Raw genomic sequence first — 17,680 nt, 5'->3', positions numbered from 1 at the left:
GCGTGTGTGTTGCCAATGGAATGCTGCTGCTGCCTAACCCTAAAACCTCCATCAACTCTACCTTAACCTTTCCAGATGACAAAGAAAGTCCATCGACTGCACTGGGAGTCTTACTATGAGAGCGAACTGGTCAGTATCCCTGCCTCATACGGTACAGCCAGGGTGTGCACGTAGACTATGATGTGTGATGGTTGCTCCATAGACTAGTAGCCACTCTCTCACCATCACGTTCCTTTTTCCACAAGCACCCACGCCTCATGCCACGCATTCTGTGAACAACCACACACACCCTCCAGCCGCACAACCTCCCTACACTTGCTCCTTTTGTTGCTTCTTGGTCATTTCCTGGTTGGTGGTGTTTTTTCTTTTTGTCTATTTCTCTCTTCCTCCTGCTTTTCTGTTGTTCAGTCTTATTCAGGTCACCGTAGCTCCCTGTACTGCTGTGGTCTTAAGTGGGCTTTTTCTTTGATCATTGGCACTTGAATGGTTGTTTTCACGGCGTGGCTCTGCAGGAGTCTAGTCGTTTATAAGACGGTCTGTCCATTTGTTAGTCTGTGTGTCTGGAGCAAATCTCAAACCACTTTTTCACATATGTTTTTTGAAATACGTCAATGGGGCTCTGATTAGTTGAGACATTTCCTAAATTTGGAGTCATAGATGACACAGGCTGAACACAAGATGTCCGAGATCCACATTGGAACCACGTCGTTCCCATGTGTATCACGAGACCCACATGATAAACATTTTTATTAGCATTATCTTCCATGCTAAGGAGATGGCCCTCTTTTTAAATGTATCTGTATTAGGACATTGACAAGTATCAATGATGTATCTAGGTTTTTATGATGATATTTATACATGCTTATTAGGCCAATAATGAGCTGTTTCTCCAAAAATCCTCTCCACTTAAAGTCCAGTTCATTGGTCCATCATTGTAACAGTCTACAGGGCTGGTGCCAGAGTACTTACCTGTCTAGACACCACTTACTGAGAACTCCAGGATTCCAGTAGCTCACATCCACTTTGCTAACAAATACCTTGGGTCTGATTCAGTGGCAAGAAGCTGTGTGTGTGTGTGTGTGTGTGTGTGTGTGTGTGTGTGTGTGTGTGTGTGTGTGTGTGTGTGTGTGTGTGTGTGTGTGTGTGTGTGTGTGTGTGTGTGTGTGTGTGTGTGTGTGTGTGTGTGTGTGTGTGTGTGTGTGTGTGCGCGTGCGCGCGCATCTGTTCGGGAGTTTGTAAATATAAACTTGTTTACTAAGTCCATCAATACTCCTCCTTGTGCACCCTTGACCACCATTGTAGGCCACTCCTGAACATTTGACCTCTTAACCAGGGGAAGTTCAGCCAAGACACACAGATGACTCACATTATCAGATTGATACAATTCCAGCTTTGAATTAGACCACTTGCTTGCATGAAGTCAATGATCAAGAAAAAAAAGAACAGTGTTTGTGAGGGTGTTTTTTGTTGTTGTTTTTATTATTTATTTTTCCCCCTCGTTTGCTGGTGGTTGATGTGGGGTCAGAAGTTTCTCATGATGCAATGCATTGAATTTTATTTAATCCGCATTTATATGAATGTATAGTGCTTTGCCAATAACCATTACTCAGTCAATATTCACCTGTTGTCTCGTAGTAAGCATCTTATATATGTTTGTTTTCACTGAACAGCATTTTGCTGTTGTTAACTTTGAGATCAGTGAAGGGATAATGCATATTGATTTGAACTTCTTTAGCACTGCAGTGACTGTCTATAACAGCGTTTCCTAAATTGTGGTACCAAATACAAAGGCACTGCAAGGTGATAATAAAAAAAAGTGACAATATGCTACAGATGATTGGCATGTTTTGTTTGTTTTATAAAAATCTGAATTGCATTCTGAGAAAAACAGAGCTACAGTTAAAACGTATGTTTACATGTACAAATATGTAGAACATATTTGCTTCTAGAGTAATCGAATGGTTAAAGATTAAATATGTTATGTTAAAATGTTTTTAAAAATATATATAAGAAAAGTTATGCAACTGCTTTCTGTTGATAGTCTTGTTTAGGCTATTAAAAGTTGAATGCCCTTTTTACACTTCCTCCACTGGAAAGCTGATTAATAGGTTGATGTGAGATTTCTGTCAAGAGGGCATAGAATGGGGGAGGAAAGGAAGGAAGGAGACATACTGGTTGAACAGCAAGTCTTCATGTTCAAAGTGTTTGTCTTTCCATGGTCTTGGTATGTGATGATTATGGGAGGCATAGTGGAATGGGCCTATAACGAAAAGACCCCTACTCATATGAGAGATGGGAGAATATGATTAATAAATCCTGGACAGTTATTTCAAGCTTTGAACAGTATCTATGTTGCATAGCTCTGCCTTTTTTGTCATGAATGGATGATAATGCCATGGCATTCAAATGGACCTGTATGACGATGTTGACCCATTTTCTTTTATCGTAAGAGAGGAAAAAAGTGGCACACACTTTATTAATACTAATAAGCATGGAAGATGAGTTAAGCTTTTCAACCACACACAGCCTGACCCTTTCAGACGATAATACGCAAAGGTGTCTATGCCCGAGTTGCGTAGGCGTGTTAATTTAAGTGTGAAAATTTCCATTTTTACAGTCTGTGTTGAATGAAACACTGAGGATTTACGGGATAAATGTAAAATGTAAATGTGTGCATGTGGGATGGGGTGTCATCTTGTCTGTGTAAATCTAGTGTGTAAATCAGTGATCTTCCCCATTCCGCCTACAAAAAAAATCCCCCCCTCAATCTCTCGTCCCGTGGTTCAGCTCATCCCCCGTTGCTCCTATAAAGCTACTCATAAATTGCTACTCCTCTCACTGCCTTTTTCCAACTTGCCAAATTTCCACGGATAGGGGCTGCTGAGAAAAGCAACACTGTATTTTCCACTACATGAGCAGAGCATGCACATGATATCGTTCACCAGGCCCTCGTCAGATCAGACCAGAAATGCATGCTCTCGCTGGTTTGTTTTACCAGGCTACATAATGATAGTGTCTTGCAGTATGAGTCACTCACCCTCTCTGCACTAGGCCATTACGATGCTTGTTGGTTCAGTTTGAAAGAGGCAAAGTAAACTAAAAGCTATTTGAAGCCTCTTTGTTGGGCACACTGTATACATTTTTACAATGGACCTGTATTGTGTGTGTGTGAGTGTGTGTGTGTGTGTGTGTGTGTGTGTGTGTGTGTGTGTGTGTGTGTGTGTGAACACTTAGGAGTAATTGCCTTTTTGACCAAGTAGATGACGCGTAGTTCATGAATTGTTGTAAGCATCTTCGAATTACATTGTGACCGTGCCTTCAAGTGCTCCTCGAAAATGAACCTCATGCCCATTTAAATGGTAATGTGGGAAATTGGGAAATTATTGATGACACCCGACGTTTCATGACAGTAAAAATGTTGGAGAAATTGTCTCCAAGAAGTATGTCATCAGTTGATGGTGAGAATATAATGCTTTCCTAAACCTGCCCTCTTTGTGGTTGCAGGACTGTTTCACAGTAGAAGGTGAGGACCTAAAGCATGACTTTGAGAGGCTGCAACTGGCCATGGAGATGGTGGGCTTTCTGCCTGCCACACGCAAACAGTGAGTCTCTCACACACACACACACACACACACACACACACACACACACTTCTAACATAACATATTGTAAATAAGTAACTTGTGCGAAAACATTCAAAGGCTTCCAAAATGTGGGCACTTGCGAACAGCATTCCCTGTCTGCCATTGGCCACACCAGTTGCAGTACATAAAAAAGTCCCTGCATGACTCTGTGCTGACGTAAGCCATTGTCTGTTTAGGATTTTCTCCCTGCTGTCAGCCATTCTCCACCTGGGAAACATCCGCTACAAGAAGAAGACCTACAGGGATGACTCCATCGACATCTGCAACCCAGAGGTCCTACCAGTTGTCTCAGAACTGCTGGAGGTAAGATAATGTCTGCCCTCAATTGAAAACATTGATGTAGGGATTCTGCCACTCTGCATTTTGCCAAAAGTGTTTAGATCAAAGACTATGGAAAGAAGGGATGGCCAGCATCCAATGTTTCTCATTTATTTAGGGTTAGCTAGTTAGGGTTTCTTGTCTTTGCTGTGAATTGTCTCACAGAATGCTACCATCATGTGTTTTGTGGTTAAGTCTAGCTTCTTTTTTTTTATAGCTATTCCCACCGTACACAAGCATTTTCCACAAGCTATTGGTTGATAATTGAGGAGGGGAGGGGAAAGAGGGGGGGGGTTCACAATTCGTTCGCCTGGAATTTCGGTTTCCATCTGAGCATGTAATTATGTTGTTTCTAATTCTGTCATCCTTCTATAAGTATTCTGGTGGCGTAAAACATATTTGTCTCAGACGGTATAAATGAGTGTGTCAGAAAGGATTTTAAGTTTGGGATAGGCCTTTTAATGGCACACTGTTGTCAGGTTTAGCTTGACGTTAGTGAATGATGACACAGTGGTAAAGGGTAAAAGGAATGTGACACCATCACAGCAATCACTGGGCTGCAGATTTTTTTGCAATAGTCCACTCGTACCATGGTGCGCTTCATGAATTATGCCCACTGACACACAGGCATGCATGTGTGCAGCTGAATACACACCATGCAGAACTAAAGAGAAAATCTAATGAGGAAGCTGAAATATTGCCAAACTACAAATGTGACCCGGCATATGCTGCACAAATGTCTGTGTTCACAGTCAAACATGTGAAACATTAGCTAAATGCCTTTTGGGTAACGTAGGGTTTTGATGATAAGTTCCACCAGACATACAGTACTAATATGATTAGAGACGGGGCTCTAAGGATAGCTTTGTCAGTTGGTCCATTCACCAACATTGGTCCAAAACAACATATCTCACAAACTAATGGCTGGTTTGCCATGGGATTTTCTGTGTACTTTCACACTTTGAGTGGCAGGTACACCCACGCGTCCACTCTGAGACTTCTTTATATGTGCACAGGGACACATTAGCGCATCATGAACTCTATACATTTCATACAATCACCAGCATGACATCATACACACCTCATACTAAGGACCACAATGGTGTAAGCTGTACGTTTTTTTGCGTTATCCTTTTGATTATGGTGGGTCAGATGTATGTTACATGTGACATGTGTTTTATTTCATGATAAATAAAGACAATCAACCAAAAAGATCTTACTGATTTTGGTGACCTACGGCCTTTCTTCTTGCACCACCTTTAGGCCACAATTTCCACTTTTTCCAAAATGTTCACTATTTGAGTGACTCTGTGACCTATCCTATAGCGCCAACCTCAGGTTAAATTATCAACTTTTCACACAAGATATCCCCTAATCTAATCTGTCCTGGATGAACACTACTTGAACCATTTCCAGCCAGGTGTAAGGAACAGCACAAACTCTTGGAGCTGCTATAGGGGGCTTAGTCTTGTTTCCATAATGTGTCAGAATAGGATACATTATTGAATAGGATAAATTGTAATTCCCTCATCTTGTAATGACCAGTGCGGTACTTTCAACATACTGGTCAGTCATACCCTGGTTCCATACCATAGACCCCTCCCACTCTCTGAGTGGACTGCCTCTTGGTCTGGAGTTGTAAATGTGAACCTAAGACTTCTCCGGTACAAAATGTGTTGTCCAATGAGAGGCGGAGGTGGGCGTGGGGATCCTTTAGGATTGGTTTAGGGACTTTCTAATCCCCTCCCCCTTGTAATCCCAGACACTGGAGCCAATAGGTCCATTAGGTCCATTTGGTTCCATTTGTGCACTCTCAGAGTTATGGGGGTCCTTGAAAATAAGCCAACCACTATGCCACACTAAATGGAACAGAGCCTTAATTAGTATCATTGGTAACACCTGTGAAGGAAGTAAGGAAGGGGCCCAATTCATTCCCAATATGGCTGCTGTGCATAGAGCCTATTTCAGACTGAAGCCCCATGCAGCTTCAGTCTGATAGTCAGGCTAGGTCAGTCTTTCAGTTGTCCTCTTTTAGTCATTAACATTTCATAAACATTTGTATCATTCATGGAATATAATTTGATGTGCAAAAATAAAGACTACAATCTATTACTTTACAGAAAACTATGAGCAACCTCATTTTCTGGAAGCAAATCACTAAAAGTATTTTCTTTTAGTATTGGATAACTTCTTCTGAACCACTATATAATGTTCTCATAATGAACTTAACAGCCCTTAAGCAAGTAACTAGGAACTGGCTAACACCTTCAAGTCCACTGCTCAAAAAATGGAAAGAAACAATACAGGAAATATTTGAAATGGACAAATTATGGGTCCGTTGACCAAGTTGGGGAATGACTGATGTGACCCAGCATCGATTCCATGTCGGAATTTGCCTTTTTCCTATTTAGGAAAAAGGCAGTTTGTTTTGTTAAGTTATCATTATTAATATCACTAGTATTATCATTACTATAATTTTGCAGTATTAGTATCATTTGCTTTGTTTGACTTGTGTAATTATTTTTTTTGGTTATTGTCTCCGCCAGGAGACTATGTTTTCACTTTTCGTCCCCCCCCCCCTCGGCCAAGCTAACATTGGTCAAGCCTCACGTGACACGTGACAATACGTTGAAAGAGTGTGCTCTGATTGGCTAGTGAGACGCATGACGTATAGCGGCCTATAAATAGATGTGTCACTTTGAAAGAGTCTGCGTCTCTTTCAAAGTGAGGTAAGACAGGAATAATCACGAAATGGCTGAGAAATGGCGGAGCAATACATTATGTAGACACACTGGTGTCATCACAATACGTAATATAAATAGCTTAGACAGGATTAATCGATATTTGCTGGCGGAGACTTGTGCTCCGAGGAGCACATTTTCTAGTTGCATTTTATTTTAGTGTGTAACACTGGGTGTATAGAAAAAGAAAAAGAAAACAACTGCAAGAAGAACAATATATGTAATACAAATATGAAATGTAATATGAACAACTTGCAATAAAAGTGTTAAAATAATAATAATAATGAACTTAACAGAGAACGCTCGACTTGCTTACTTTTGTTCTTGTAAGCTAATAGCAGTAGATTTGGACAGAATTCTTTTGTACTAACAGGATGTTTATGTGACAGTGCAAGCCTCAGTCCACTATGTCAATAGCAAGGATTAAATGGTTCTCACGATGGCCATGAGCCTTTGTAGACATATCAGAGCACTTCAACCTTACATCCCCCATGTACCTAAACACTGGTCGAGATGAAAGGCTACTTGTATGATCCCACTCTTTTTGGGGCGGTGTAGCCGCCCCCTATAAGTGAGTTTTGGACACTGACCAATCCTGCACCGTGATTGGCCAATAGTCTACAACGCATTGTATACCCCCTAACCCTTCCATTGTTAATGCAAATCGATACTTTTGCAAAGTCAGCCAATCACATTACAGCTAGTGTCATCACCACTAACTGTAATGTGATTGGCTGACTGAAAAAAGTCATTTATCCTTTTTTTTAAGTGAGTCATGTTGTGATGACCACACACCGCCCACTTCACACTGGGTGTGATTTTTTTTGGGGCGGTGTAGCCGCCCCCTATAAGTGAGTTTTGGACACCGACCCAAAAATTTGTGTACCCCCTAACCCTTCCATTGTTAATGCAAATCGATACTTTTTTCATATCAGCCAATCACATTACAGCTAGTGTCATCACCACTAACTGTAATGTGATTGGCTGACTTTGCAAATTCAGGACTGTGATTGGCTAGCGAAACACATGACACATGTGCAGCCCTATGAATAGCAGTATGGACTTTAAAAAAAGTAATTTATCCTTTTTTTAAAGTGAGTCATGTTGTGATGACCACACACCGCCCACTTCACACTGGGTGTGATTTTTTGTACACTAAGCAATGCTATCAGTCTGACCCAAAATTCTTCATTCACAGTCTGTGCAACAGTGCTGCAAGAATGTCTAAATAAGATACACTAAATGGCAATCTAAATTAATCGCTGTAGCATGATCTGGAAAGATTTCTTTAATTTCTGTTATCTTCAATGTCATCACTAGGTCAAAGAAGAGATGCTGTTTGAGGCTCTGACAACGCGGAAGACCGTGACGGTGGGCGAGAGGCTCATAGTACCCTACAAACTCTCTGAGGTGAGACCGTATTTTCTATTCCAAGCATTAAAGGGCCAGTTTGGTGATTTAAGATATATATTTTCCCTTTTACATAGCTGTAGTACTTGGACTGACCGAGCATAATATGTCATACCCTAAGCTGACACTGGAGCTAATAATCACTGCAGTTTCAAGTAGTACAGGTATGTATATAGGTCCTGAATCACCAAACTTAACCTTTAAATTGCAAATAACTAGACTAGGGTGGCAGTGGCTCAGGCGGTAGAGCGGCTGTCAGGGAACTGGAAGGTTCCCAGTTCGATCCCTGGGTGCTCCTGGCTTTGTGCTGAAGTGTCTTTGAGCAAGCACTGAAACTTAAAAATGAACACCAGCAGCTAGTATTTCACTGCCGCGTTCTGAGAAAGTGGCGAGGTTCAATGTCTATGGCGAGGAGCCACTTTCCCCACCGTGGCAGAAGTTGCGAAAAGTTCAACTTCTCTTCCTTGCCTGTGAGCTCTCCTGCCAGGCAGAGCTGTGCTGCCTTGAGCCGCTTGGATGTTGTTAATGATGTGTCAGTGGGTGAATGTAGCACACATTTTAAATTACTTTGGATAAGAGGTGCTATATAAACTACACAGAATTGTTCACCGTTTCCCCTTCAACCTACTGTATCTTATATGGTCTGAATAGAGCATGCACACTGGGGTTTGAGGCCATAGAGCATGCACATTTAAACACAGCAAACCCAAGGCACATGGGGTAATTATTTCTGCACCACACCTCACTCCTGCCCAAATTATGATAAGTTGCCATGGTCTAATAAAGATCTGTTGTGTTACTTACTACTTGTAGGCAAGGCATGTTTATTTGTATAGCACATTTCAAATAAGGCAATTCAAAGTGCTTTACATAAAACATGAAGTATTAAGACATTAAGACACAGAGCATTAAGAGAGTGCAAAAGAAACACTTTATACAAGGACATTTGAATACATAAATAGGCTTGTGAGCCACATGATCTTGCTTGCACTCAACTCACAAGATCATCAGACTCATGAGGCTTGACTTGCAGTGGAACAGTGATGATACTAGCTTAGCTTGCACATGCATGTAGGGAAACAAGCCCAGGTCAGTAGACAGAACAAGCAGGGTATGTCAAACACAGTATGTTGAATATGAGAAAGACAGACTGACTGATGCTGTACTGTCCTCTGTCTTTTGTATTTAAAAAAATACATCATCTTTTTGGATGTGTAGACAATGTCTCCTCTGATATACGTAACATCACCGGACACTTCTTTTCAAATGATGCTGAAGGGGTACACTCTTCCAGGGCCGCGCAGAGACCACTGGAAGAGCAGGTGCTCAAAGATCATAAAAGGCCTCTCATCTGCCTCCTGGATCTCTACCACAAACAGCCTAACATGTTAACTTTTAGATTAGGGGAAACTAAAGCCAGGAGCCAGTTTAAATAATCATCTTATTGATTGGAAACAGGGGAAACCAATTAACCTGACTCTGTACAAACCAAGCTAACAAAGCTCATGAAATGAACACATCTCAGTTTTGTAGCTAATCTTCCCAAAATGTGTAAAAGCAACAATTTATTGATGGGGGAGTGAACTTTACCATGCTTGCTGAGTGCCTGTCTCAAGTTGTTTGCAATGATTAACGAGGTGTGAGGGCACTTGATATCACTGCGTTAAACTAAAACTGACTGATGGCAGCCAGCTCATTTTAATTATAATGTAATTATTAATAATAATTATGATTGTGAAATTATTATTTGTCAAATGTTCTTCTTGATGTGGGCCACGGGTGTTGGGCAGGCCATACAAAAAAAAAGCACACAAAGCCCCACACATTGTACTCTTTACTGGGAGGGTGTAACCCTTTTATTAAGCGTATGGAGGAACACGCTATTCCTCCCAGTTCCGCTCACTGCCAAGCAGGCGCCCTAGCCAACCTCTGGGAGTTGCTAGGGCAGTGACAGTGATCGCCCTCCCCACTCAGCTTCCCACCCGTGAACATGGCCATTTATGTTCGTTGGAACGCCCGGCCATGTTGGATGCGCAGGATTTGAACCCCAGTCTCCACAGTGGTGGACAGGAACTTTACTCCTGTGCTACATGGATGCCCAGTCTTTTATTATTTTATTTTGCATATAAATAAACTCTAAGGTTATTTACTGAGCTAAAGGCATGCTGCCAACTTAATAGTTTTCTCGTAGCCTCAGCTCCCTTGTATCCCCTGCCTGTGTTTACAGGATAGTGAGCGCCAGCACGTACTGGATGTTCTATCAGTGCACGCGTGCACACACATGTACACATGGACATGCACAGACAAAGACATACATACACAAAGCTTTTCTGTCTGTTTAGAGAGAAAGGACGGAATTCCAAGCCCATCCAATAGCTTTCACTAGAACCCCTTCTCTGAAAACAAACACACATCATGGTTTGAAGACTGAGCCATTTGAAAAAGATCATGGATGCACTCAGTATAACCTGCAATATCAAGTCCCCATAATTCACCCTGAAAAACTGCCAAGAGAATATTGAAGAACGCTTACACTATAATAATACTACTGTACATACAGTACGTATCAGACTCTGATAATATTTCTATTCCATTCTGTATTCATATGTATGTTCACAAACAAGGAATTTGGCTTGGTGCCTTGCTCCTAGACACATATAAGTAAATATATGCAGCAGGTAAGAGAGCAAAGAATAAAATATAAGATTTCTTTAAAAAGTGAATACAAGTATAAAGATAAGATAGGATTAGGAATATAAGAAAAATAGAACAGACTGCAGTGTGAGCAGTATGAGCTAGCTGTGTGAACCGTACTGTAAATGCAGGGCTGAATATTTGATAATCACAACACGTTAACATCCTCATAATGGCCAGTAGGTATTTAAGGGTCATTTTATGTGAACAAACATTCAGTAATTGTTTTGGCAGCTCAGCGGGTGGTCTCATTCTAAATATTGCTCCAATAGTTGCAACATTCCCCTTGCCTCTTAACTGACATCATACTACTTCACAACTTCAGGGATAGCCAAGCCTTCAGTCTGGTTAGTCATTTGACTGCTCTCTTCTGAATGTTTGAATCCAACTTCCGCAAATCACACCTAATAAAGCTGAGTGATGAGTTCAGTTTGTGACCTGTGTGAGTAGTGAGGCTACACTATAGATAAAGCTGTTGGTTACGTGAAGGCAAAAGCATTTCACCTTCAGGAGCCATAGTGTGGTTTGTTTTTAGTAATATTTCTATTCTGAAGGATAGGTCACCCACTGTATGAGCATTATAGATGTTTTTTTGCCCTCTAGAAGTGGGGCTATATAAGGGTGTCAATGTTGGTCCATCCATCCATCCAATCATCCATCCATCCATCCATCCATCCATCCATCCATCTATCCATCTATCCATCTATCTATCTATCTATCTTGGTGTCTTGGTCCCAATCAAACTACCGGCTGTATTGCCTTGGAATTGGCTGTGCACTTTCATACTCCCTGGAGAATGAACCCTACTGATATTGGTGACCCCATGGCCTTTGCCCTAGTCTAGTATCACCACGGCCTCTAGGGGCTGCTAATGGGGCTTTTAGATATATTTTTGTATTTTGTGATTGAGGTCAATGGCACCATTCCTGTGACGCTGATATGATCAACTAAATGCTGTAAATTGAGTCATCACTTGTCTTCGTGTGTGATCTTCCAGGCAGGTACAGTGCGGGACTCCATGTCCAAGTCCCTCTACAGTGCTCTGTTTGACTGGATTGTCTTCAGGATCAACCATGCTCTGCTAAATAACAAGGATTTGGAGGACACTGCTAAGGTAAGACTGCAGAGCCACATGGGCTTTGAGTAGAATTGATTTCTGTATAGACTTTATCATGAGATAAGGGCAACCATTACAGCCATTGGGTTTGATCACATACACAGTCAAATATTAAATAGACCCATTTTATTTCAGGTTGATTTTTACAATCAGCCCTATGGATTTTAGCCCTATGGATTTTACTGTGTACAAGAGATTTTAAATGATGGAAATGGCAATTCTTTATTGTTGTCTTTTTTTCTTTCTCTCTTTTGTAATGCTGACTTCTCCAGATCTTGTCTATTGGAGTGCTGGACATATTTGGATTTGAAGACTACGAGAACAATAGCTTTGAACAGTTCTGCATCAACTTTGCCAACGAGCGCCTGCAGCATTACTTTAACCAACATATCTTCAAGCTCGAGCAGGTTAGGCATCTCTCTCCATACTGTTACTGTTACTATTGCATACTGTTATGCCTCAGCGGGGATATCTTATATTTGACGTTTCCTTGGAGACCGGTTTCGTTTCTGAAGGTTTTGACCGAGAGTCGACCTTAGCATTCTGAATAGTATCTTGACATAGATCTACCGTCTCAAGTTTTATACGACCATTTCCAAGGAAATGGCTTACAATTACCACATAGTGTACATACATTGCAGTGACCTTGGAAACAATGGTGGAAGTCTTAACCAACCACATTATGCAATACAGTTAGCTGAGCCTGACATTCATATGACTCACCTCAACCGCTCCCTGCGACCACCTCCACTCTAGATTTATCTTTTCATAAGTGGGTGGATTAACTTCAAAGGGCTTTTAAAGTCATGATCTGTAAGATTTTCCTGAAAGTCAAACACTGTGTTTACCTTAACCCTCACTGAAGGACCATGTCGTGACATGTTTGAGGGAACACAAACTCTCTTACACATCCCTGACAGTCCAAGACATGGAGGCCTGTAGTATGTGCCCGCTGATTGTTCAGTAGTGTAAAACATCTGTGTTAGAAATGTTATGTGACATTGCTTTTTTAAGCTTAAATTAATGTAAATAAAACCTACAGTAGCTAGCATGCTGGGAAGTAAGGGTCAGGTTCAACAGATTTGCCATGTAAAGAAAGATGTTCTTGTTTCCCTATTGAAATAGTGGATTTGTATTTAAAAACCCAAGAATCAAGCATGCAAGCATGACAGTTTTGAACATACTTTTGCCGTGTGTGTGTGTGTGTGTGTGTGTGTGTGTGTGTGTGTGTGTGTGTGTGTGTGTGTGTGTGTGTGTGTGTGTGTGTGTGTGTGTGTGTGTGTGTGTGTGTGTGTGTGTGTGTGTGTGTGTGTGTGTGTGTGTGTGTGTCTCTGTTAGTGTTGTGGTCACAATGTTGGTCTTCTCATTGAGTGAGGTTCAGCAGCTTAGATTTATCTTGTTATTGCCTAATGCAATTTCTTTTTACAGTTTATTGCTATACTAATATTGTCGATATTCTGACTAACCAATAAGCGCTGCACAGACTTGATGAGAGGAGAGCAGCAGAGTTGCATTGCTGCATCATTGCTATGAGGAAATATGAATGTGCTATATTAAGGCAGCCCAAAAATCTGAAGTCCACTGAGGGTAATCATTTTTTAACAAAAATGTTCTGCTACAGTACATACACCGTACACAATTATGTACATTCACACCTACACTGTAAAATGTATGTCTTCATTTAACAAAGTGGATCCAAACTAAGAAAGTTTAGGAAGCTATCCTACACCACCACAGTCTTTTACTGTTGGCCTCTAAATTATTGCAATTATTGGAGACACATTGGTGCTAGTTTGAGAGGGAGAATGATATTAATAAAATGTAGGTTTTCCAACTCAACTGATAAACTGAACGGATGACATTCTGACTTCCTTCTTTTTTTTTTAAGAACTGCTTTACTTACCATCACGTCACACCCTCTAAAAAGTAGTGGGGAAATTAAATAAAGGTATAACAATGTAATTAGGTCATCCTCTTTGTTTGTGTTACAATAATGTGTCTCTGCCTTGTTGTAGCCCTCATGAGAGCACTAGATAAAAGAACAGCTTGGACCTGATCTAAGATAGTTATCTCTGATCACTGGAGTTACTTTGTGAAAAGAGGCAGCAGCTATTCAGCTTTTGAATGTAGGTCCATGAAGACACTGTCACTGTCTAGATGGTCTAGACTAGGGAGAAAGGCCAGTTAGGAAGTAACTTCCTTGTTTCTTCTGGCTCTACTTTTAATTATGATTTGATTGTGTTTTGTCATTGAACACCGGAACATATGAATACAAATTCCATTTCTCTTTGGCTTTTAGGCTTTGAAGTAGAACGGGGCAGATATGACAAATAACCTAAATATACAAAGAAATGACTGACTGATTTAATAACTCTATACTTTTAAGAAAACATTAATAGTCGAAATAGCCGATCTACAAGCTCACAACGTGTCACATTACGACGCGCTGAGCCTGTAGATCTGCTATTTCCACTATTTGAAAATGTTTGGAACATGGAAAGATTATGCAAAAATAATTGTGACTATCTAAAAAAAATTGCGATTAGGCGATTATGTAATAATTGTGACAGGCCTACTTCAGCTCTGCCTGGCGTGGATGACATGATACTGACACCACATGCGTGTGTACACACACACACACTATCATACTCATCAGATGAGTAATTATACTGTATGTGTTGTTCAAAAACAGTTATAGAGGCCTGGTAAACGTGTATCAATATTTGACATAACCCAAGCACACCTTAACAGTAGATTTTGCAGTGATGAGACCAAGGAACTGTAATAAGCCTGAGGAAATGGCGATGTGCACATTTAAGGCAACAGTGATGAGAAAACAAATTAAAGTACATAGTCAGCAGTTTGTAGGCACTTTGGGATCCAACAGCCTTTGTCTACAGCATCTGTTTGCCCGTCACATCTGGTGGTGTCTGAATCATTGACAGATTGTGTGCTGTTTTTTGGTTTAGACAAGTAAAATACATTGTAGTAGTCAAGCCAGTGAGAAGATGTATAAAAACAATCATTGAAAGGCAAAAAAAGAAGAAGCCAATGTCATTTTTCAACACTTATAATTAAACATGAACCTGCTTATTAAAAGCTTAGGCGAATTTGAGGTTACAATAACAAGGGTCTCAATTCTGTATGAATGTATTCAGCCACATTATATTTGATTGACTACTTACTGTAGGTCATTGATATTTTTCTGTTGAGAATCATTGGCATGAAAAGATGAAAGATGATAAGCCAACAAGTGACATGATGAAGAGGTCACCAGAAAACCGTATTGGCAGCTGAGAAAAAAAGATATAGAGTAATTGCCACTGAAGGTTTTCTGATTAAGTGGCAAGAATATGTTGAGTGGAGTGCCATAGATTTATGCAAAATTCCTCTACTTAAAAGAGCAAAAACATGGGATATTATACTGTACTTAGCTGGAAATACACATGATCATAGGCAAATTTAAATTACAGTTTGCTACAGCATCTACAGTACACTGCTAAATATTTTCAGATGGGCAAATATTGAAGCATATGATTTTCATTCCAGTTCTGACAACAGAGACGAATCATGTTCCATATTAGCTTGTGTGTACAGTGCACCAATGAACTTGTTTTGCAAAAACTGGGACAAGCAACAGGAATTAACTGGTTTTGTTCAGTTCTTTACTTTGGGCTAAAATGAGAGGAGGGGGTAAGAGATGAAAATGAGATTTCTGTTGATTTTTATTAAACCTCCCTTGGATTATTGCACTTTATTGGTTAATTCTCTTTCCCAGGAATACAAGAAAACATCATGTAGAGGGATGTGAACTGGTAAATACTAAGAATGGTTCCTCTCATTATTAAACCACAATGAGGACAGAGAAGCACAGAGAATCGTCTCATGGCAAACAACTGCAACATGCAAGCGTGCAAAGTGTCACAACAGTGTTATTTCTGTGGTGGAATAAAAAGAAAAGCCCTCAAACTTTTGTTTGTACATAAACAGCCTGTTTTAGTGCCCCCCCCCCTGTACAGCACTTTGAGGATAATGTCTGTTAATGTTATTGAGTAATAAACACATTAGAAGCAAACATTGACCATCTTGTTTGTATTGTGTTCCTGCATAGGAAGAGTACCGGGCAGAGAGCATCACCTGGAATAATATCGAGTACATTGACAACTCGGGCTGCATCAACTTAATCAGCAAGAAGCCCACAGCACTGCTCCACCTACTGGACGAGGAATGCAAGTGAGTCTGCCAGAGTATCTGTTTGGCCAGTCCTCCTTTAACACTTTCAACCTGTTGTCCATGTTTTGGGCTGTGGTTATTATATGTTAATAAACCACCACCACTATCTCACACCTGGCTCAAATGGCATTGGCAAACATTGTCTCTTACATTACTGTCTGTTTCAATATTGTCTCTCTCTAAACTTCCCCTGGACATCGAATTCAAACCCATAATCCTTCCCCCCCTTTCACAAGACTTGAACAGTGCTGTAAACATAAAAAAAAACATATTCACCAGTTTAAATGATGTCTGTAGTACATATATTGTATCAGCTTTTCACAGAGTAAAAAGTCTTGTCAATTACACACACAATTTACCACACTGATCTTAACAAAATGTCTTTAATGTGACTACTTTTGTAAAATATATTTATTTTTTCATTACCCCTTCATAAAAAAAAATAATGGTCCCCTTCTGCATTTGGACACAGATTCAAATTCCTCCCGCTTGGAATAGCTGGAGATCAGCGAGTCCTTGGCTGTGTGTGTTTTTCATAGCTCAAGTTTCCCCCCTTCTCTAAACCCCTGGTGTCCCATTCTTCCTCCTCTCTCTTCCTGTAAGCTGTTGATTTTCTGCAGAACCTCTCTGGCACTTTGTTTTAAAGGGCTAGAGGGAATTTGAGTTTATCAGACTACATTCACTTGAGCTCTGGGGGGAGCAGAACTGAGATCAGTTTACACTAAGTACATTACAACCTCAGGCATCACAAGAGATTATGCCAAAACTGGCTTTAGATCAGAGATTAAATATCATCCTTGATATTGATGATAATAATAAGGTTGTGGCTCCTGAACCGGTACCAGACCCAATTTCTATGACCTCTGAATCCAGGAGTTTGAGGCAACCCTATCTCATTGGCTAATCACACTCCCAGATCCTTACCCCGAACTTCAACTCATCAAACCCATGCCTAAACCTATCCATTTCTAACCGTATCTCTTTGCTGAAAATAGCTGAGCTTGTAGATCTGCTATTTTCAGCAAATGTTCCCTCCAGAATAGGGATGCTAGTGTTCAAATGGTTAAGACAAGGGCAATTTGTCCTGTCCTGTGTCAGATTATCAATAATCCATACAATGTTTCCAGTGTCACTGATACTTGAATATTCATGGCTCAGTTGAAGCAAAAGCATGTAAGAACACATCAGCGTGTCTGAGCGATGTGATGTGATGCACTCACAACTAAAAGGGTCTGTTTTTTATTTCAGCTTTCCTCAAGCCACCAATCAGACTCTGTTGGATAAGTTTAAACGACAGCATGAGGGCAACAGCTACATTGAATTTCCTGCCGTCATGGAGCCTGCCTTCATTATCCGTCACTACGCTGGCAAGGTCAAGTATGGCGTCAAGGTCAGTAATCAGTATCCTAATAATCTTTGCTTGAAAAATTCATACGGTGGAACATAATGGAGGGAAAAACAACACTCCTTGTTCACTATGTCTTCTAGCCGCTGAGCAAATCCAGTTGAGCTGTGACCCTTGC

The 17,680-nt window shown here is 40.6% G+C and overlaps 1 protein-coding gene across 8 annotated transcripts in view; it reads left to right on the top strand.

Annotated features, from left to right (window-relative positions):
• myo9aa (myosin IXAa) overlaps nucleotides 1-17,680 on the top strand; it is a 110,609-nt gene that overhangs the window by 62,154 nt on the left and 30,775 nt on the right. For 7 of the 8 annotated variants that reach the window (XM_084066275.1, XM_084066276.1, XM_084066273.1 and 4 more), the window contains exons 6-13: nucleotides 76-129; nucleotides 3,505-3,602; nucleotides 3,821-3,947; nucleotides 8,024-8,113; nucleotides 11,805-11,921; nucleotides 12,197-12,331; nucleotides 16,036-16,157; nucleotides 17,406-17,547. In XM_084066275.1, the coding sequence (XP_083922401.1) occupies nucleotides 76-129; nucleotides 3,505-3,602; nucleotides 3,821-3,947; nucleotides 8,024-8,113; nucleotides 11,805-11,921; nucleotides 12,197-12,331; nucleotides 16,036-16,157; nucleotides 17,406-17,547 (885 nt within the window). The remainder of the gene's footprint in view (nucleotides 1-75; nucleotides 130-3,504; nucleotides 3,603-3,820; nucleotides 3,948-8,023; nucleotides 8,114-11,804; nucleotides 11,922-12,196; nucleotides 12,332-16,035; nucleotides 16,158-17,405; nucleotides 17,548-17,680) is intronic. The other variant, XM_084066274.1, reaches the window with a different exon arrangement.

The sequence above is a fragment of the Gymnoscopelus microlampas genome (genome assembly GCF_963454915.1).
Source record: "Gymnoscopelus microlampas genome assembly, chromosome: 1".
Classification (NCBI taxonomy): Eukaryota; Metazoa; Chordata; class Actinopteri; order Myctophiformes; family Myctophidae; genus Gymnoscopelus; species Gymnoscopelus microlampas.
The sequence above is the reverse complement of the archived record's forward strand: the minus strand, read 5'-3'. Positions and strand labels throughout refer to the sequence as shown.